The sequence below is a fragment of the Lathyrus oleraceus genome, chromosome 3 (assembly GCF_024323335.1).
Source record: "Lathyrus oleraceus cultivar Zhongwan6 chromosome 3, CAAS_Psat_ZW6_1.0, whole genome shotgun sequence".
NCBI lineage: Eukaryota > Viridiplantae > Streptophyta > Magnoliopsida > Fabales > Fabaceae > Lathyrus > Lathyrus oleraceus.
In genome coordinates this window covers 307,292,286-307,310,756 of record NC_066581.1, presented here as the reverse complement: position 1 = coordinate 307,310,756, position 18,471 = coordinate 307,292,286, and the positions used below count along the sequence as shown (strand labels likewise).

Here is an 18,471-nt window from a genome sequence, read left to right as displayed (position 1 = left end):
CTTTCTCACCATAATTGTAACAAGTCACACTCGAACCAACTCCACACTTGTTTGTTTTGTGACCACTCTTGCCACACTTGAAACACATCATAAAATCCTTACCACAATCAATAGCACGATGACCCTCAACACCACATTTGAAACACTTAAGTGGAGTAAAAGATCCTCCCCCACTTGGCTTCTTGCCAAAACCAGATTGTTTCCTCTTGTCATCATACGGTTTCCCTCAATCCTGATTTTCCCCCTTCAAACTCTTGTAGAAAGAAGCACTCTCCCTACTATCCTCATCATAAATCCGACTCTTGTTAACCAAATCCGCAAAACGAGTAATCTGTTGGTAACCAATGGCCTTCTTGATATCATGTCTCAAGCCATTCACAAACTTCAAGCATTTAGATCTCTCAGCATTAGCAGTACTGTAATGAGGATAATACTTTATAAGCTCCTGAAATCTAGCAGCGTATTCTGCAACAGTACCATTTCCTTGCTTCAATTCAAGGAACTCCACCTCTTTCTTCCCACGACAATCTTCTGGAAAATAGTTCTCCAAGAAGACATCACGGAAAAAGAGCCCAAGTAACCTCAATACCATCTTCTTCAAACCTCTGAAGAGTGTTGTTCCACCAATCTTCAGCTTCCTTCTCAAGCATATGAGTACCAAACTGCACTTTCTGAGCATCAGTACAGTTCATGACTCTTAAGATCTTCTCAATTGCCTTCAGCCAAGCTTGAGCTTTATCAGGTTCATGCTCACCCTCAAAGACAGGAGGATTGTTCCTCTGGAACCTCCCCAAAGCACGAAACTCATCATCATCCCCATTTCGAATACTAGCGTTCGCTTGAGGGATATGACCAATGGAGCCAGCCAACATCCTCAACGCCTCAGCAAGGCATCATCATTCCTGCCTGCAACCATCGTCCTAAACAGCCCGAACAACCAGACAAACAATATCGGTCGTGTCAGATACACAAATCAAATACAACAGGATGGAAAACATTAGCGACTATTGACCAACTGGTCAACCATGCTCTGATACCACTAATGTAACACCCCTTTTATACCCCAAAATACTTAACATATAATCAGAATGAATAATCACGCATATAAACAAAAGGGCGTCACATCGACGTTTTCAAAAACTAAAAGCTTTCAAAAACCAAACATCATTCATCATCAATATACAATACACCTGGTCATTTAAAATAACACATTTCAATTATCATGAATATTCAAGAATATGCGTTCGCAGCGGCAAATAATGAATACTCATGTATTTCATAAAATGATTCATATCCCATACCATGATCATCTCTCAATAACTCAAGATAAAATAAAGCAATATCCTGACTATCTGGCACTATGGCCTCTCAAAACAGCAATTGCAATTAAACGTGTTCACAAGTAATAACATAATACATATCCAAATAAGATATGAGTTCAATACTACTAATTTACCCCGTGTTACATGACCAGAGCATTGACTCACTACCTAGTCTCTAAACCAAAACACGGAAACTCTCCGGCTAAATCTCGAGTGAGCTACCGTCCACTTACTTTAGCAATACTACCCTTGAGTATCTGCACGATGCCCATGTAAAGGCAACATTCAAACAAAATGGTGAGAATTCAAATCATTATGAAGAAGTATAATAAAGCACAATGATTAAATCAACAATTAACGGAATTCATCACACATTGTATAACCATGTAAATAATACTAACCAACATTTATTTCACATGTTTCAAACATCCATCAAAACTCAAGGAGTATAATATTAAAATCCAATACTATATTCCCAAATATACACCTAACTACAATGATCACATAATCACATATTTTGCCAAGTTATGTATCCAAGCATCATCAAATTCAATTACCATATCTCATATACACATAATAATCACATCAATGCATATATTCAATTATCACATAACTCTAATGTGACTCAATGCAAGACATGTGACTTTATGCATGTGGTACCGCAATGTGAACCCAACGTTTCACTGCTTTCCAATTCAATATCTAGAATCTAAGCCACGCTTCCGATCCAGACAAGATCAAAGCCACTACGCCTATTTCCAATTAAGGATCAACGTCTTCTACGCCTATTTCCATTCAAGGATCAACGTCTATTACCACGTGAACCCACAATTTCACCGCTTCCACCATAAAGCCGACCATGCCATGAATGAATGTACACATACCAACAACATATGCAATTAAGATCATCTATACCATCTTAACATTCCACATATCACCATAATTCAACCCTATGAATTATCCACCAATGGTACATATACACACTCATAACAATTATACTATTCACATATATAAGCCAATTATCAAATACGCACATTTAGATTTTATTCCAAAATGAATACAACTTTTAAAGTCTCAATTTTTCATTTTTCAACAGCGGTAACCGGTTAACGTATTTGGGGTAATCGGTTATCCTGAAAACAGAATACAATTCTGGGCAGATTTTTAAGTAAGTAACCTGTTAACGCTTTTAGGGTAACCGGTTAACGCAAAAATAGAGTCAACTTCTGGGCAGGTTTTTAGCAAGTAACCGGTTAACGCTTTTAGGGTAACCGGTTAACACGAAAACAGAATACAGTTTCTGGGTAGGTTTTTCAGCATGTAACCGGTTAACGCATTTGGGGTAACCGGTTACTCAATGTAAACTTTGAATTTTTCTGAACGTTACAATTACTGTAATGCAATTTACTAAACTAAGTGGCATGGAGAAGTAGTGACGCTACAACATAAAATATCAAATTGGATTCTCAATCTATCCCTCAATTTCACCCATATATCCATTCCAAACACAATTAATCATCACAAATCAAAGATTACTCATCAAAACCTAATAATTTCAAAACTATGAAAATTAGGGATTTCCACCTAAACATATTTCTACCCATTGACCCAATCATACTAACCCATAATAATAAGGATTCTCCCCCTTACCTCTTCAATTTCTGGAAACCCTAGTTTCTCCCTTGTTCTTCCCCTCTTCTCCTTCCTTTCCTCTTTTCTTTCTCTGTTGCCTTGAAAATGACCAAGTGAGTGCTACCTCTCACTCTCCTTACCTCTTACTATCCTAGTATTATATTTGGGCTTAAGAAATTATACCTCTATTTTAATTAATAGGCCCAATTAGACATAGCATTATATGATCTCTAATTAGTTCAATTAAATTAAACCAACACAGTATACACACCAAGTCAATTAATTCAATCAATTATTATACTACCTAACAACCAATTAATTAATTAACACCCTAAATAAAAAAATAAAAAAAATAATAATATAAGAAATAAATACTAAAAATTGGGTTGTTACAATAGGTCTCTAAATACCAACTATGGTTTATTACGGGTACACGTCGTTCGTCATAATTTGCATACCAATATGTCAAATAGTGAAACATGGCATATATACATGACATGCCATCACTCACGCTTTCACACAACTCTATATTGCGTATTTCAAATAGGATATCAAAAGATAACTCAATCATAACTAATCACGAATGAGACATCCAAGCATGTTATCACCATCAATCAACCGACTAGGGTTAATGAAAATCAATAAGCCTACTATACCTAAGGCATAAAATCCCCCATTTACATTACCATAGGATAAATAATTTAACTAGTTTTCTAAAGCATTTTACCAAGTCCCAAACAGAGTTACGAATCTTTTTTTTATAAAGGTTATAATGTGTGCACACAGTTAGCCTGTGCTGAGCAGCATGGCCCGTACCAGTCACATGTAGACTACTGGGCTCAACACGGTCACCCTGTGTTAGCCTGCACGACCGTGTCACCCATAATCATGAATTCTAAATAAGTTGTGCTTAACACCTTTAACTAAAATCACACCCTCTATGGCGATTGTGGAGGGATTTCTCACAACACATTCTCCTGAAATTTTACCTCTTGTGTTGTCCCCATACGTGACATGACCACTTTTTGTATGGTTGAACTTTATAAATGTCGATGTGTCTCTCATCATGTTTCTTGAACATCCTTTATTTGTAACACCCCATTTTCAATTATTCGTTTTTATATAATTATTTGTGAATTATGTGTGTTTTTGTATGCTTTGAATTATTAATGGGTTTGGTCAATTAAAATAATTAGGTGGTGTAAAAATTAAGGGAATGATTTAGAGTTATTTTAATTATTAAATAATAAGAACATTTATTTAATTAGGTGAAAATACTTGAATATTGAAATAATAATGAAAATAAGGTTGTGTAGAGAATAAAGGGTAAGTTAGTAAATTGTATAGAGAAGTTGGGGGTAATAGAGAGAAAACACAATTAGAAGGAATAAAGTTATTAGAGATAGGAGTGAAGTGGAGAAAAAGTTAGTTTGCATGCTACGTGAAAACCCGGGGAAGAGACAAAAGAAGGGCTAGGGCAGGAGAAAATAGAAGAATGGTTTTGGAGAAAAAGTTCAAGGATTCTCTCATATTTGCTTGAATAATCAGGCAACGGGGAGATTATTCATTTATGAATGTTATATCATGAAAGGGTATGGGAGGTGTACCTTGGCCTCCATTAGGTTTTGTGTGTTCTTTGATGGTGATGGATTTGATAAACAATGATGTGTTTTGTGGTTGTATGTGTGAATAAATTATTGTGATATGTTGTTGAATCTTCCATCGAAATCACGATGGTATGTGATTGTTGTGGTGTTAAATTCTTGAGGTTTGTGGTGAATTGAGTGGCCTCTAATTGGTGAATCTAAATGAGTAATTAATGAAAAACTTAATATGTTTACGATCTATAGGATAAAGTATGTGTGTTAATGTTGGTAGATCATGAATCCGAGTAAATTAAAAACCTGTAATTGAGTTTGGTATAACACTGAATGATTGTAAATTTGGGCACTATCACGTAACAACAAAACTGGGATTTTTGAAAAAACACACAGTGGCAATCGGTTGTTCCAAAGTGACAACTGATTGCACTAGTGTAAATTTTGGAAAATACACTAATGACAATCGGTTGTAGCTAGTGTCAATCGGTTGTCATGCTTCAGAAACGTAATTTTGGTGTCTGGCACTTGGTGACAATCGTTTGTCACCTATTGACAATCGATTGCCATTGTATTTTGAACCGTGATATGCTTTGATGTTTTACCTCATAACTTTTTAACTGTGTATCAAATCGACATGTCGTTTGAGGTGTTAGGAAGCCGATACTCAGAGTTATAACATGATAAAGATATGTGAATTATTTAAGTATTATTCATATACCTATTGTGTTGGTGAAGTTTTTTCATATGTTTGGTTAATGGATTATTGTAATTGTTGTGATAATATTGATTTGATTATGAGATGAACTCTTATATGTATAATGATAGCATGTTGAGTTGAGATATGTAGTTTCGGTGCGGAAACTACCTTGTGGTTGTTGTACAGGAATCACACGGTTCAATGTGATGCCATTAATTTTTGTTGAATTATTGTGATTATGCATTCATTCATGCATGCATCTTATATTGTTGTTGGTGGTGAAAGAGGTGGGCTACAGGTCTCGGTGAGGGAACTTGTGATTGTCCCAAGCTTGGTGTGGAGCTTATTACTCTCCGAGGGGCTCATGGGTTTGGAAAATGGAATCGGGTTCATAAATGAGAACCATAGTAGAGGTCGATACCATATGCATACGAGTCATTAATGTGTTGTGAGTTGCATTGCATGGATAAATGCATATGATGGTGATGTGGGTGAGTTATGAATACTTGTGGATGTGGTGTATGATTGACTTCTATATGGATCTATATGTTGTGAACTACTATGATTATGTATGCATCGTTAAGCATTTTAATATATTTCTCACCCTTCTGTTTGAATGTTTCATTTACATGGGCGTCATGCATATACTCAGTAGTAGATCTTGCTAAAGTAAGTGAGAGCTGGCTCTTGGAGTAATTCCTTAGTTTATCATTTTGATTAGTGGTGTCTTAATCTGATTATGTAATATTGGGTTGGGAATGCTTGTTTTACTTACTACGTCGTTCATGTCGAAGTTAAATACCATTTTTATTTCGTGGAGATTCTGACTGATTCGTTTGAGTTAATTGATATAACTCCTTTTATTTATGTTATAAAAGTTGAAGTTTGAGACTAAATGTCATGAGATACTATATCTTTAATAATTGTTTAATAATGCTTCTGATGCGATGATACCCTAAGTGAAGGTGAGCATGCGATGACAAGCTTTATGTGAAATAACGTAACACATGTCTTTTTCCTTTTGTCTTATAGACTTCCTTATCATTTTTCATTATCATGCTTAGTGAGAGTCTGACAAGTAGTTCTATAATGTCCCAATTTCCCGCATTCAAAGCAAGTGACATCTTCTTCCTTTTTCTTATGTTCTCTTTTAGGCAGATAAGACCTTTTGAAATTAATCACACATTTATTGTATGTTTGGGCTTGTTTCTGTTCAAATAATGATTGTAGCGTCTAAGAAATAACCCCATATCTCTTCCTTAGAAGATTCTTCATCATAATTATCACTTTCTTCCTTTGAGCTTTTAGTCTTAGATGACTAAGCTTTAAAAGAAATATCATATTTTTCTTCTTTACCTTTCTCTTTCTTTTTTGAATTCACTTCGCTATTCGCGAGTCGTTTAAGCTCATTCTCGTGTTTAGTAATTTTCCCAAACAACTTTTACATGTCTAAAGTGTTAAGATTATTATACTCTTTTATGGAGGTAACATTCAGTTGTCATTCCCTGCACATAAACCTTAATATTTTATTAGCACAATCTTTGTTAGAAACAAACTTTCCTAAGTTGTATAGTTTGTTGATTAAATGGAGAAAACGAGTCTGCATGGATTCCACAAATTCTATGGGTTCCATGCAGAAAAGATCAAACTCATTTATTAACATGTTGATCTTAGAATCCTTAACATCAAAAATTTCTTCATAAAGGACTTGAAGAGCATTCCACATAGCTTGTTCGCTCTTATGATGTGAAATTGAGCAAAATAATCTCGTTCTTAAAGATGAGATAATTGTATACACAACTTTCAAATCATGCGAAACCCTTTTGGTTTCATCATCTGTCCAATCTTTGGGTGTTTCACATAATCATCGAATCAGTTTTTCTGGATGAAAGACCTGTTGGAAACTGCTACTCATAGATTATTTCCAATTGATAGTAAATGTACATACATGTTCTCTTTCCAATAAGCATAATTCTCGCCTTTAAAAATTAATGTTCTATTATACGCTCTCTTTGAATCATTGTCACCCATACTCCCAAACTTTTGAGTCGCTTAGACCTGATCAAAAGACAAGCTATGAAGCCAATTGTTGAGTGATAATATATAGTAGAGATACAATCTATAAGTGGTTAGTAGTCCCTTTAAAAAATTTATCCAATTTTCAAAATTGTTTCTCAAGGTTTTCAAAATGAAATTTAGAGTTTGCATTGCGGAAACAGATTTGCAAAAATAAAGACGTTATGATTATCTTGGAAGGAATCACATATGCAAATTCACAATTATCTTTAGATTTTTCAACGATAATAATAAAAAGTTTAAAACTACATTGAATTGATAAATTTCAAAGTTTCACGAGAAGTGTTATTTACAAAATTCAATTGCTATAGGATTCTAACACCATAATTTGCAAATTTTATCAGCACTAAAACATAAATAGGTTATGATTTTAACAATACCTAAAATTATATAATTAATCACTACCAACAAGAATTAATGATAAATTACACTAGAAAATGATAACCTAAACATGCAATTAGAGAGAGAGAGAGAGAGAGAGAGAGAGAGAGAGAGAGAGAGAGAGAGAGAGAGAGAGAGAGAGAGAGAGAGAGAGAGAGAGAGAGAGAGAGAGAGAGAGAGAGAGAGAGAGAGAGAGAGAGAGAGAGAAGATAATACATTGAGATGTATAGTGGTTCGACTCTATCATCCTCACAGGAGCCCACTTAACTCTCCAATGATTTTCCATTGAAAATTGTTTTTCTTTCACTATGATTTGAAAAGTATTACATGAGTTCATACAATGAGATTATCCATAATAATGTTGAGAAAATAAATTTCCTCTATGGATCTTGACTTGTATACAGTCTTAATGCCAAACTCTGCAAAATCTTTATTCGATTATCGCTTCTTGAACCTTCCAGCTTCACAAACCTGCTCCAAGTCTTCATATGTGGAAATCCCCCTGATTCCACCGATATCTTGAGCGATGACTTGTCTGGAGATTGAGAAGAAATCCTACCTTGTCTCTAGGCTTCCACAGTACTATCAAGGTCATCTTGGAGAGAAGAACCTCATTATTTTTACTGGAATTTGTCACCACTAGTCATAAATACCATAATCTTGCAAGCCTTTTGAAAATCCTTACACATCCTTTAAAGAAACGTTAGTTCCAAGACAATTATTCCTCAACAATCACAAATATTCTCAATCAAGATTTGAATCCATTAATCAATGAAAAAAACATGAGGTTGAAGATGAAAGAATTCCGTTTGCAAGTGGTTTGAATTTTCAAAAAAATGGAAGTTGTTGTTACATACGTAGTTATGAAAGATATGAGATGACAGAAGATGCATAGGTGTTGAAGATTAAGCATACAAATAAATGAAAAGGTTGTTTGATTCTAGTCAAGAATATTTGTTGATTTGAGTCAAGTGAACAAGTATAGTGGAACTTGATAAACATAAAAGAAGTGACCAATTTTCTTGTGATTAAAGTCAAGTTATAATCGTGATTTGAGTCATGAAGGATCATTATTCGAGTCATGTAGAAATTGTGATTCGAATCAAATTGGACAATGCCAAACCTGAAATTTTGTGAAGTTGTCTAATTCGAGTCATGTGGAAATGGTGATTCGAGTCAATCTAGGTAGTGACTAACAAAAGTTTGTGTGATTCGAATAAGGTGTAAACTATGATTCAAATCACAAACACAACAATTCTCCTATTTTACCCTGTTGGATTTGATTCAAGTCATGGTTTGTGTGTGATTCGAGTCACACACACGAAATCTCAATTTTTCAAAATTTCAAAATAGTTTGAGATTCTACTTGACACATAATTTGAACCAACATCAAATATGATTCTTGTTCCATTGAATAACCAAGTTGACTTAAAACATAATGACCATACTCAAATATAAACACTTTGAATTATACATGCTAAAATGAACGAATTCAAAACTTAATCTCAATAAACATTAATAATAAAACGAAAGCTTAAGAGACAACTAACAAAACTGTATTGGGTTCGCCCTCTTAATGTATTAAAGACATGCAACATCAAAGAGTGTGTAAAAAATATGTCCGAAGATGCATTTCTGAACGTTAAGGATAATTGTGACTTTTCATTGTGGTGGGGAGCATGCTTAAATGGGAAAAATAAGGGAATTTCTTAATGCACCTTATATGTATACACTACGTGAAAATACTAAAATGTCATACAGTTTTCAGAGATGCATCTCCAAACGCACTCAATAAACACTCAACGTAGGCCATTCCGAGTGACGCCTATAAGTTGTTTTTTTTAAGATCGGAGATGCATCTCCAGAATTTTCTAAAAATATATTCATAATTGATTAGTTCAGTGAAAATTCCGGAGATGCATCTTCGGAAGTATGAGGCGGAATTTTGAAAATTACTGCCACCTTTGCATGTTTGTTTTTTTCGGAGATGCATCTCTAGAATAATTTGGTAACGACAAAGCTGCATGATCACACATCCATAATTATTTTTCATTAAAAACCCTCACCAAAAATCCTTCCATTCTCAATCCACATTTCACTCCAAATCTCCAATCTCGTGGTTCATCATATCAAAGAGAGTAAAAGAAGTTGGAATTTCAGGTAAAGATTATTTATTTCAAGCCTTGTTGCACACATTATTCTTGTTTATATATAAAAAAACTAGTGTTTTTTCCGAAAATGTATCTCCGTGTATGAACTTTTTCGGAAATGCATTTCCGGTATCAGTCTGTGTTTATTTTTCAGATTTGTTTACAGCAGTAGCGCTTATTTACTGTTATGTGGTAATTATTTTCGATAGATATGGTGCATAATCTCACCCCAAAATTCCGAAGATGAATCTCCTAAATTTTCAATGGATTGATCAATTATAAATATATTTTTAGAAAATTCCGAAGATGCATCTCCGGTATTAAAAAAACTCAATCTACAGGGATATCACTCAGAATAACCTACATTAAATATATATTGGATGCGTCCGAAGTTGCATCTCCAAAAATTGAGAGACATTTTAGTATTTTTGTGTGATGCCTAAATATCATATAAGATGCATTAAAAAATTCCAAAAAAAAAAAAACTCTTAAAATTTATCTTGAAGCCCCCAAAACAAGGCCTATTCCATACAAACCCGGCCCAGATTCATTTCGTTTACCAGTTCTTCGTTTTCGTTTCATCAGAAAAGAAGAGTGTATCCTGTGGAAGCAGACTTGCGTCAAGTCTTGTTTGATTTCTCCTTCTCCTAATCAATCCCAATTCAGAAACTTTTCATCCCAATTCCAATTTCCCAATAAAAAATTCTACGAATTTCTCAATTTTCAATCCCAACAACTATTTCTTCCACACCGTCACAATCACAACCTCACACCTTCAATTTTTTTTTTCAATCTTCAATCCATTTTCTCACCAAAGGGTTTCTCTTGATTTCACTTTCTCTGTTATTTCTTCTCAATTTGCCTCTGCCACGTGAAATTCTCTTGATCAAATTCAAAGGTGTGAACTTGAACGTGTTGGAACTGTGTCACAATGGGAACACACACGTTACTGAAACTATTATTGTTTTCTCTCATCATATTTCATGGTGTTGATGCTTCTTTTGTTAGGAGCTTCAGAAAGTTAATTGATTCAAATCCAATAAAGGTGAGTTTTTTTTTTATTAAAAAAGTTTCCTTTATTTGAATTTCTTCAATTGTTATTGTTATTTTGCTTACAATGGTTGAATGAAGTTATGGTTTTAGGATTCTCCAGATCCAAACAACACAGTTGGTGAAGAGAAAAAGAAAGAAGAGACCCCATCTTCTACCAATGATAATAAAATTGATGCTAATGTTTCATCTGTTCCACCACCACAGTCTTCACATAAAGTGGAGAATAACAGTGATGTAAATCAAAAGGAGAACAATAGTACTACTAATACACCTCTTCCTGTTACTGCTACTACACCTCCTCCTCCTGTTCCTGTTCCTGTTCCTGTTACTGCTACTACACCTCCTCCTCCTCCTGTTCCTGCAGCTGCACCTCCTGTTCCTGTTCCTGCAACTGCACTACCTCCTGTGCCCAAAAAAACTGAAGATGGGGTTAATGAGGGAAAGGATCAGGAAGAAAAGAAGGGTAAAGATGAGGAGATTAAATTTTCGCATTCTACAACGAATGACACTTGTGATGGACTAAATACTTGCACAGATGATGGGGCCATGGCTGCTTGCATTTCTATTAAGGGTATTCAACTTTGCTTTAATCAATGGTTTGTTTATTTATAGCATAATTTTTTGTTAAATGTTAGTAAGTTAGTAATATTTTGTTAGATGATAGGATTCAAAATGAAAATATTAGAGAGTGTTAGGGTAACACCTATAATAGAGTAGGTGGTGGAAAATAGACTTAGATGGTTTGGGCATGTAGAGAGAAGATCGGTAGATTCTATGGTAAGGAGAGTAGAGTAGATCAGATGGAGAGAAGTCAAACAACTATAGGAAGAGGAAGACCTATAAAGACTATAAGAGAAGTCATTATGAAAGATCTCGAGATTGACTAATTGGATAGAAGCGTGGTTCTTGATAGAGCATTAGGGCGAAACATCTGAGTCAAGCAGCTGTTTGTAGATAAAATTAGTACCCGCACCGGGTATGCACCTGTACTAGATACGGTCCTGGGTGCATGTGGTACTTCATTTTTCTTATTATCCAGTTTATAGTGAAATTATGTATTTTAGTTTCTTTGTTATGGTAACTTCAATTTTTGAATTTTTAAAATTTTATTGTGATGTTTTGTTTTGAATTGAACAATTGAGTTCTCTAGTAATACATTTTATAGATACTGGCATTAAGTTACTTACCATATGGCAATACTATTGATTGAAAGATAGCTCCTTATGGAATTGTTTATCATTATTATTATGATTGTAGAATTTCTTCTGTTTCAAGCTCTTTTCCGTCTTGGTAGAAGTGAAGAAGCCGACTTTGTGTGGCATTGTATAATATTTGCTAGACTATGGTGCATTTTTTGGTGGAGTGAACCCTGTCATTTTTAAGGACTTCTCTTTAGTTAAACAGTTATTTTGAACAAAATTAGGAATTTGATTTCTTTATGGTATGGAGCACCTGGTGTTTTTGGAGTATCTTTTGTCCTCCTTTTGCTTTGCATTATCCTCCTGTCTGTGCTGATAAATATCCTTGGTTGTACTCTCCTTCTGTGCTGATAAATATCTTAGTCAAGCAGCTGCTTTGTAGACAAAATTAGGCATTTAATATCTATGCGGTTTAATATATTTTTTGGTAACTGATCTCGTAGCTTAGCTACATTGATGCCTTTTGATCATCTTCTTACTTTTTCTTTGCTTCTATTTTTTGAGCTATTTTGTTATCCTTGTTTCCCTTTGTATTATTTTTCTCTATGAATCTTTTATAAAATAAAATAGCTCATTGTTCTAAACAAGAAATGCTTTAAAAATAATCATTTTAATTGGTGTGGTTCACAGGATTGGTGAGTGCTAGAAATTGAGTGTGAGAAAGTGCAAGAATCTAAGAGAAATTAGGAGAAAAGTGTTCTCAGAGAGATTTCTGAGTGATCTTTAATTGTGCATTTATAGTCAAGAGACGTTGCTATGTAATTAAACTAATTAACTAAAAGCTGTATAACGGCTTAACAGAAAAGTAACTGACATGCTCAGTTACTCTGGTAGTGGATTGTTATGAATCTACTCCCTCCATTCCGAAACTTTGCTAGTTTGAGGTATCTGCACATCAATTTAGAAATCACTTAATTGATGTGTATTGTACCATATTAAAGTAGTAGTTTTACTCAAGCTCATAGAAACTAGTGTAGTCCCAGACTCCCAGTAACAATTGAAAACAACTCTTGTAGCTAAATGTAACTAACTGACGGACTAGTGTCGGTCACTGTAGCTAACTAATTGACATGTGTCACTTAGTTATACTCTTCAAACTTCACATGACACATACATAGCCTGAACACTGATTGTATTCATATAATCAAAACACAAACTAATTCAGATTTACTCATAGTTCCTTAGATTCATAGTTTCTATTTTTTTTGCTAAATCAACCTCTGAAACCATAGTAGAAACCATGAATCTAAGGTAGTGCGAGTAAATCTTAAGAGAATCTATTGAATAATAAATCTCAATTTTCTTATAATATTTATATTATGAAAGTTATTACAATCAATTTTCAAACTATTTGTGTATGCTGTTAAAAAAAGCTATTTATATGAGTCTAGGAGGGTATAACTAACTGACACCTGTCAGATAGTTATATGAATTGTTTTCAAGTGTTACAGGACCTAACTACACTAGTTCCTATGAGCTTGAGTAGAACTACCGTTTTAATTATCATTAACCGTGTTACAAATTTTAACCTTGGGGGTATAGTTGGAAGAAGAAGGTCAATCATATTTTGGGTTTCTGAAACACCCAGTGTTTTGAAACAAAACTAAAATGCCTATAACTACCAAAATTTAGGAATGGAGGGAATATTTGTCTTGTTTTAAAAAATAAAATAGCTACTTAGGTGATGAACACTAAACTTTTATATGGGTTAGTTTGTAGTTCATCTACTGAACCGATCAGTTTGGTGATCCAGCTTGCTTTTCGAACTAGCACTGTTATGTGCGTTGGATTCATCAGCATGTGAAAAAGCAAAGCATGCAATTCTGCTTATTGACAAGAGATTCCTTCTGTACCTATGTTTTTATTAGTGTTCTTGTAATTTTAGCATATTGTAGCTAAAATTTAGTCGTGAGAATCATTTAACTAAAGTATAAAATAAATTAATGTGTTTATATTTCAATGTGGGAAATACTAACAACTAATTGTTGACATACCCTGCAAAAAGGAAGGGTGCTGGAAAAACCTCCTAATTGATATAACAAAAACATTGGGTCAATTATTCAGTTCTGTTGTATTACTTTTTTCATTAGAGTCAACAATATGAACTCATTCACAGTTATGTTCCTTGTAAAAATGCCAGATTCCAAAAACTTGGTTGTTCTTCTTCGAAATAGAGGGGACGGCTCTATCAAAGTGAAGCTTCGCAGTGATTATGAAAGTAACCTTGGAGATGTAGAGGTTGACAAGAATAAAACAGAGAAGGTATTAGCCATTTCATCATAAGCTGGCTTTTATTTCCTTTACTTGATAATCATATTCTTGGGTTAATGTACCATTTCTTCTTCACACCCCTCACACTTCAAAGTGAAGCAGAAGTATCTGAGAATCACTTCTGTCTCAAATAATTGTTTATTTTGTGAGACAGACACGGACAAGATAGACTCGGCATTAATTTGATTAAACAAAATGTGATCTCTTAAAATTGTCAGCAAAAATCAAGGTTTAAATTTAAATGAGCAATATACGGTCCTTGAACAATTTCATCATTTCTAGGATTAACTGAGGTCGAAATTTCAGAATCTTACAATTCATCTTTTCATGGAAGGAAAGAAATGTAACAAAGTTACGACAAAATGGAAAAGGCATTGATGATTGTTAGTCATTTTTAGTCCTTAGATTTAACAAAAGTATTGTGTTCTTAGTCCACCCTTGTCAGGGTCTAAAATCACACAACTTTTATAATTTGTAGGGGCTAAAATCAAATAATCTTATATCTTTAACCCCTTTTATAATTATAACCTTATTACTCATTGGTGGCAATGGCATGAGAAACAAAATGTTGACAAAATCTCATTCAAATTTCTCCATTTTAGAAAGGAGGAAGCTGAAAGTATTGTGTTCCTAAGAAACTTATCATTTCATTTCTTTTTGTTCTTTCAACTACAAAATCCATCCAAACTAAGTAGTCAATGGCATGCTATAGAGCTGAAATGTCTATCATGGCCACAGTCTAGTACAAGTTGTTCATTGCGTCACATTTTTAAATGTTTTCCATCCCCACATGTTCGGTGATTTTAAGGCTTATCATCACCAAATCTGGTTCATCTTTGAACTCCATGTAATGGTCTTTTTGCTTGGGAACCATATATTAATGACCATTAGATACATTCATATATTATTAAAAGTTAGTTTAGAAAAAGAAATATGAAGTCGATGAAGACAACCTTGACGACAAGGAGGACTCGATTTTAACTGTACATTGGTGAATATTAGAAAATATTATATTTCAATTATGAATAATGTATAAATATTGATCTGTTTATATGAGCTATTCTAACCTGATGGGTCGGACTAGTAGACTTATGGGTCAAATATAAGTTACTAATAAAAATAGTAAAAAATACATTATTTACAACAGTAAATAACCAACGGTGTTATTGAAAACCCATAATGCCAAGAGAGTAGCTCTTATGATTAAAGGAAGCAGGCATTGAGACAAACCCAAGTCATGCAATTTGCAGGCTCATTGAAGAACACAACCCCAAGTCTTGTTGGCCAAGATGTCTTAGATGCTGCTAGCTTTTGCTATGCCTTTAGTTTGATTCCACGTGTCACACTCTAATACATTCCCATCTTCAAAATTACCCCCAAAAATTCTCTTACATAATCAACTCCACCCGAACTCCTTAATTCCATTGATTATTTCCAAAGCATAAACTTTCCAACATAACTTGAAATGGGTACCAAAAGGTTGTGTTGAAGTAGGCATAGGTTCCATAATTATTGAGTGTTAGACCTACGTATTTATAGAAAGAAACACACAAAATGATAAATGTATTTCCTTGATTCGGTAAATAATTCATTAGATATTTATAGAGTAAATAGAATACTATTCTAGCCTGAAAATCAGAGAATTTTCCCTATCAGAGTAACTATTCTCCCTATAAATACTAATTTATAATGTGATAAATACATAATAATGTTAAATTATTATTCACATTCAGCCATAATGGGCTGCTATTTCTGGGCTGATCTACTTTAATAACTTCCAATAATGTTCAAACTCATAATGGTTCAAACGCAGCTCCAAGGAGAGACCCAAACCCCAAACCTCTGACCTGCACTTGCATTCCATTGGAAGGGGGCCTTAAGCCATTCTAACAAGGTGTTATTGCCCTTTTCTTTGGTATCTCATCCAATTCCTGGCAATAGCAGTGCATACTGAATGGTGGCTTCTCTGCAATGGTGATGCCTGGTAAAGGAAGGACATCAAATTTTCACCCGTCCTGATTAAAAATAAATAAATTGATATCATAAACATGCTATACTTTTGTTACCAGTCAAAGTTATTGTTCGTCGGTTGAACCATATGTATAAGTAGTTCACCCTGGAATCCACCCTTTTGATTTTCATGATTTCTTGTGTTTTTTCATCAGAATCATTATATGATTTCTATTTAGAGACTTCACATTTAGTGTGACCTATATTTTGACAGACAAAAACACCCACTTTTTGTTTTCATAGTGTAAACTCTGTTCTGCCAAATTCCATTTATTTGTATTTACTGTGAAAAGCATCATCTGGTCAAGCTTGTGTGCTCTGTTTTGTTAGATGATTGGTTTCGTAAGTTACATTATTCTTCACAAATACATTAATGGCCAAAATCTCATTTCTATAGTTTTGATTACATGTCATATTTGTGATTGGCTTACCATTTTTTTAATCTTGTTTTTCAGGTCACTATCAATCGAATTAATAGCGAAAATACCCAACTGACTTTGGATGCTGGAAAAGGGGATTGCGTGCTTCACACGGCTACTCCCATACCTGAGGAGAGTTATTTTCTGCACTTTCCTTCTTATGACAAGATTTTAACGCCAATAAACGGCGCCTATTTCCTCATATTCACAGTATTAGTCTTTGGAGGTATATGCGCTTGTTGCATGTTCAGGAAGAAACATCGCGACGAGATCCCATATCAAGAGCTCGAAATGGCGTTGCCCGAGTCTGCTTCAGCTACCAATATAGAATCTGCTGAAGGTTGGGATCAAGTTTGGGACGATGATTGGGACGACAATGTAGCGGTGAAATCGCCATCAGTACGTCATGCAGGAAGCATCTCGGCAAATGGCCTTACTGCTAGATCCTTAAACAAAGATGGATGGGAAGATAACTGGGATGATTAGTTTTAAAAAGGGAAAAAGAAATAAGGGAAAGGAATATTAACTTCAAAGGCTGGGAATGATATGATAGAAAATGCAAACATAGTTAGGGAGGGATGTGACAAATGTGGTTGTGCTAGTGCTAGTGCTTAAATTAAAGTATATCCTAGCAAAGAGACCAAAAAAAGAAAGAGAGAAGTATCATAGTTTTCAGCACATTGGAATTTTAAGCTTGAACATGTAATAGTGAATGCCCTGCCTCAAAATAGAGACAAAGGAAACTGTGTAAATGAAATATAGAAGCTAAAGTTTTTTTTTTGTTTGCTGGCTTTATCAAATCCATTTATATACTTTTCCTGAGATACAAATTTAATTGGGAATTTATTAATGCATCATAAATACTTTTAGCCACCACACGAAATTATTCAAATGCCCTCAGTTTTCGGAGATTCATCTTCGAACGCACCTATTTCTGTATAAACGTTGAAATATTTCGGAGATGTATCTTTGAAACAATTTTAAACATTCAATATATCACACTCAAATGCCATTTACATTTAAATGGTACGGAGATGCATCTCCTTGGAGATACATCTCCAAAATATATTAGAACAGGTATTTCATGCTATAAATTGTTTATATGTGTTTAGATAAAGTATAACGTACGATTGAAAATAAATAAATAGACGTACACAATTCTAGATGGACAAAAAATGCCATACAAAAATAAAATAGTAATATATATCGAAAATATCGTATAATCGAAATCAATAATGTAGTAAAATCGTCAAAATAAAGTACAAATCATAGTACTACAATAAAATAATAACAGACTACTATTGTGTGTGTCTAACAACCTCTCCTCTACCTCATCTGCCTCGTCTTCCTCCTCGGCCATCAATATCCCTTGTCTTCCGACGATGTCTCCGATAAAACAATGCCCGTTGTGCCTCTGTCATGATGGCATATAGGACTCTTCTGACATCAGACCCCTCAGGGAAGATACCCTTGTCAATGTCTGCCCGCATAATCTCCACTATGCGATGACACCTAGGCAAGACATCATCAGTATGATCTAACTGAGCATGTTTATCCTCTAGTATCTCCCGATGAGCTGGTCTCGACGAATCTCCTGAAGCAGCATGCACCATGTACGAATGTGACACCCTGAAGAGCCATTTGATGTACCCGTCTACAT

At 34.4% G+C, this 18,471-nt stretch overlaps 1 protein-coding gene across 1 annotated transcript; it reads left to right on the top strand.

The window, feature by feature from the left end:
• The first annotated feature begins 10,391 nt into the window (after positions 1-10,391).
• On the top strand, positions 10,392-17,592 carry LOC127127300 (uncharacterized). The gene is made up of 4 exons (XM_051056449.1): positions 10,392-10,904; positions 11,003-11,483; positions 14,252-14,373; positions 16,848-17,592. The coding sequence occupies exons 1-4, from the start codon at positions 10,791-10,793 to the stop codon at positions 17,295-17,297; spliced, it is 1,167 nt and encodes a 388-aa protein (XP_050912406.1). The 5' UTR covers positions 10,392-10,790; the 3' UTR covers positions 17,298-17,592.
• Positions 17,593-18,471: the final 879 nt, after the last annotated feature.

Excerpts from the sequence above, each read along its gene's own strand:
- LOC127127300 (XM_051056449.1), top strand. The coding sequence starts at position 10,791 with ATGGGAACACACACGTTACTGAAACTATTATTGTTTTCTCTCATCATA. Across the intron at positions 11,484-14,251 it reads TGCTTGCATTTCTATTAAGG|ATTCCAAAAACTTGGTTGTT; the intron begins GTATTCAACTTT and ends TAAAAATGCCAG. Across the intron at positions 14,374-16,847 it reads ACAAGAATAAAACAGAGAAG|GTCACTATCAATCGAATTAA; the intron begins GTATTAGCCATT and ends CTTGTTTTTCAG.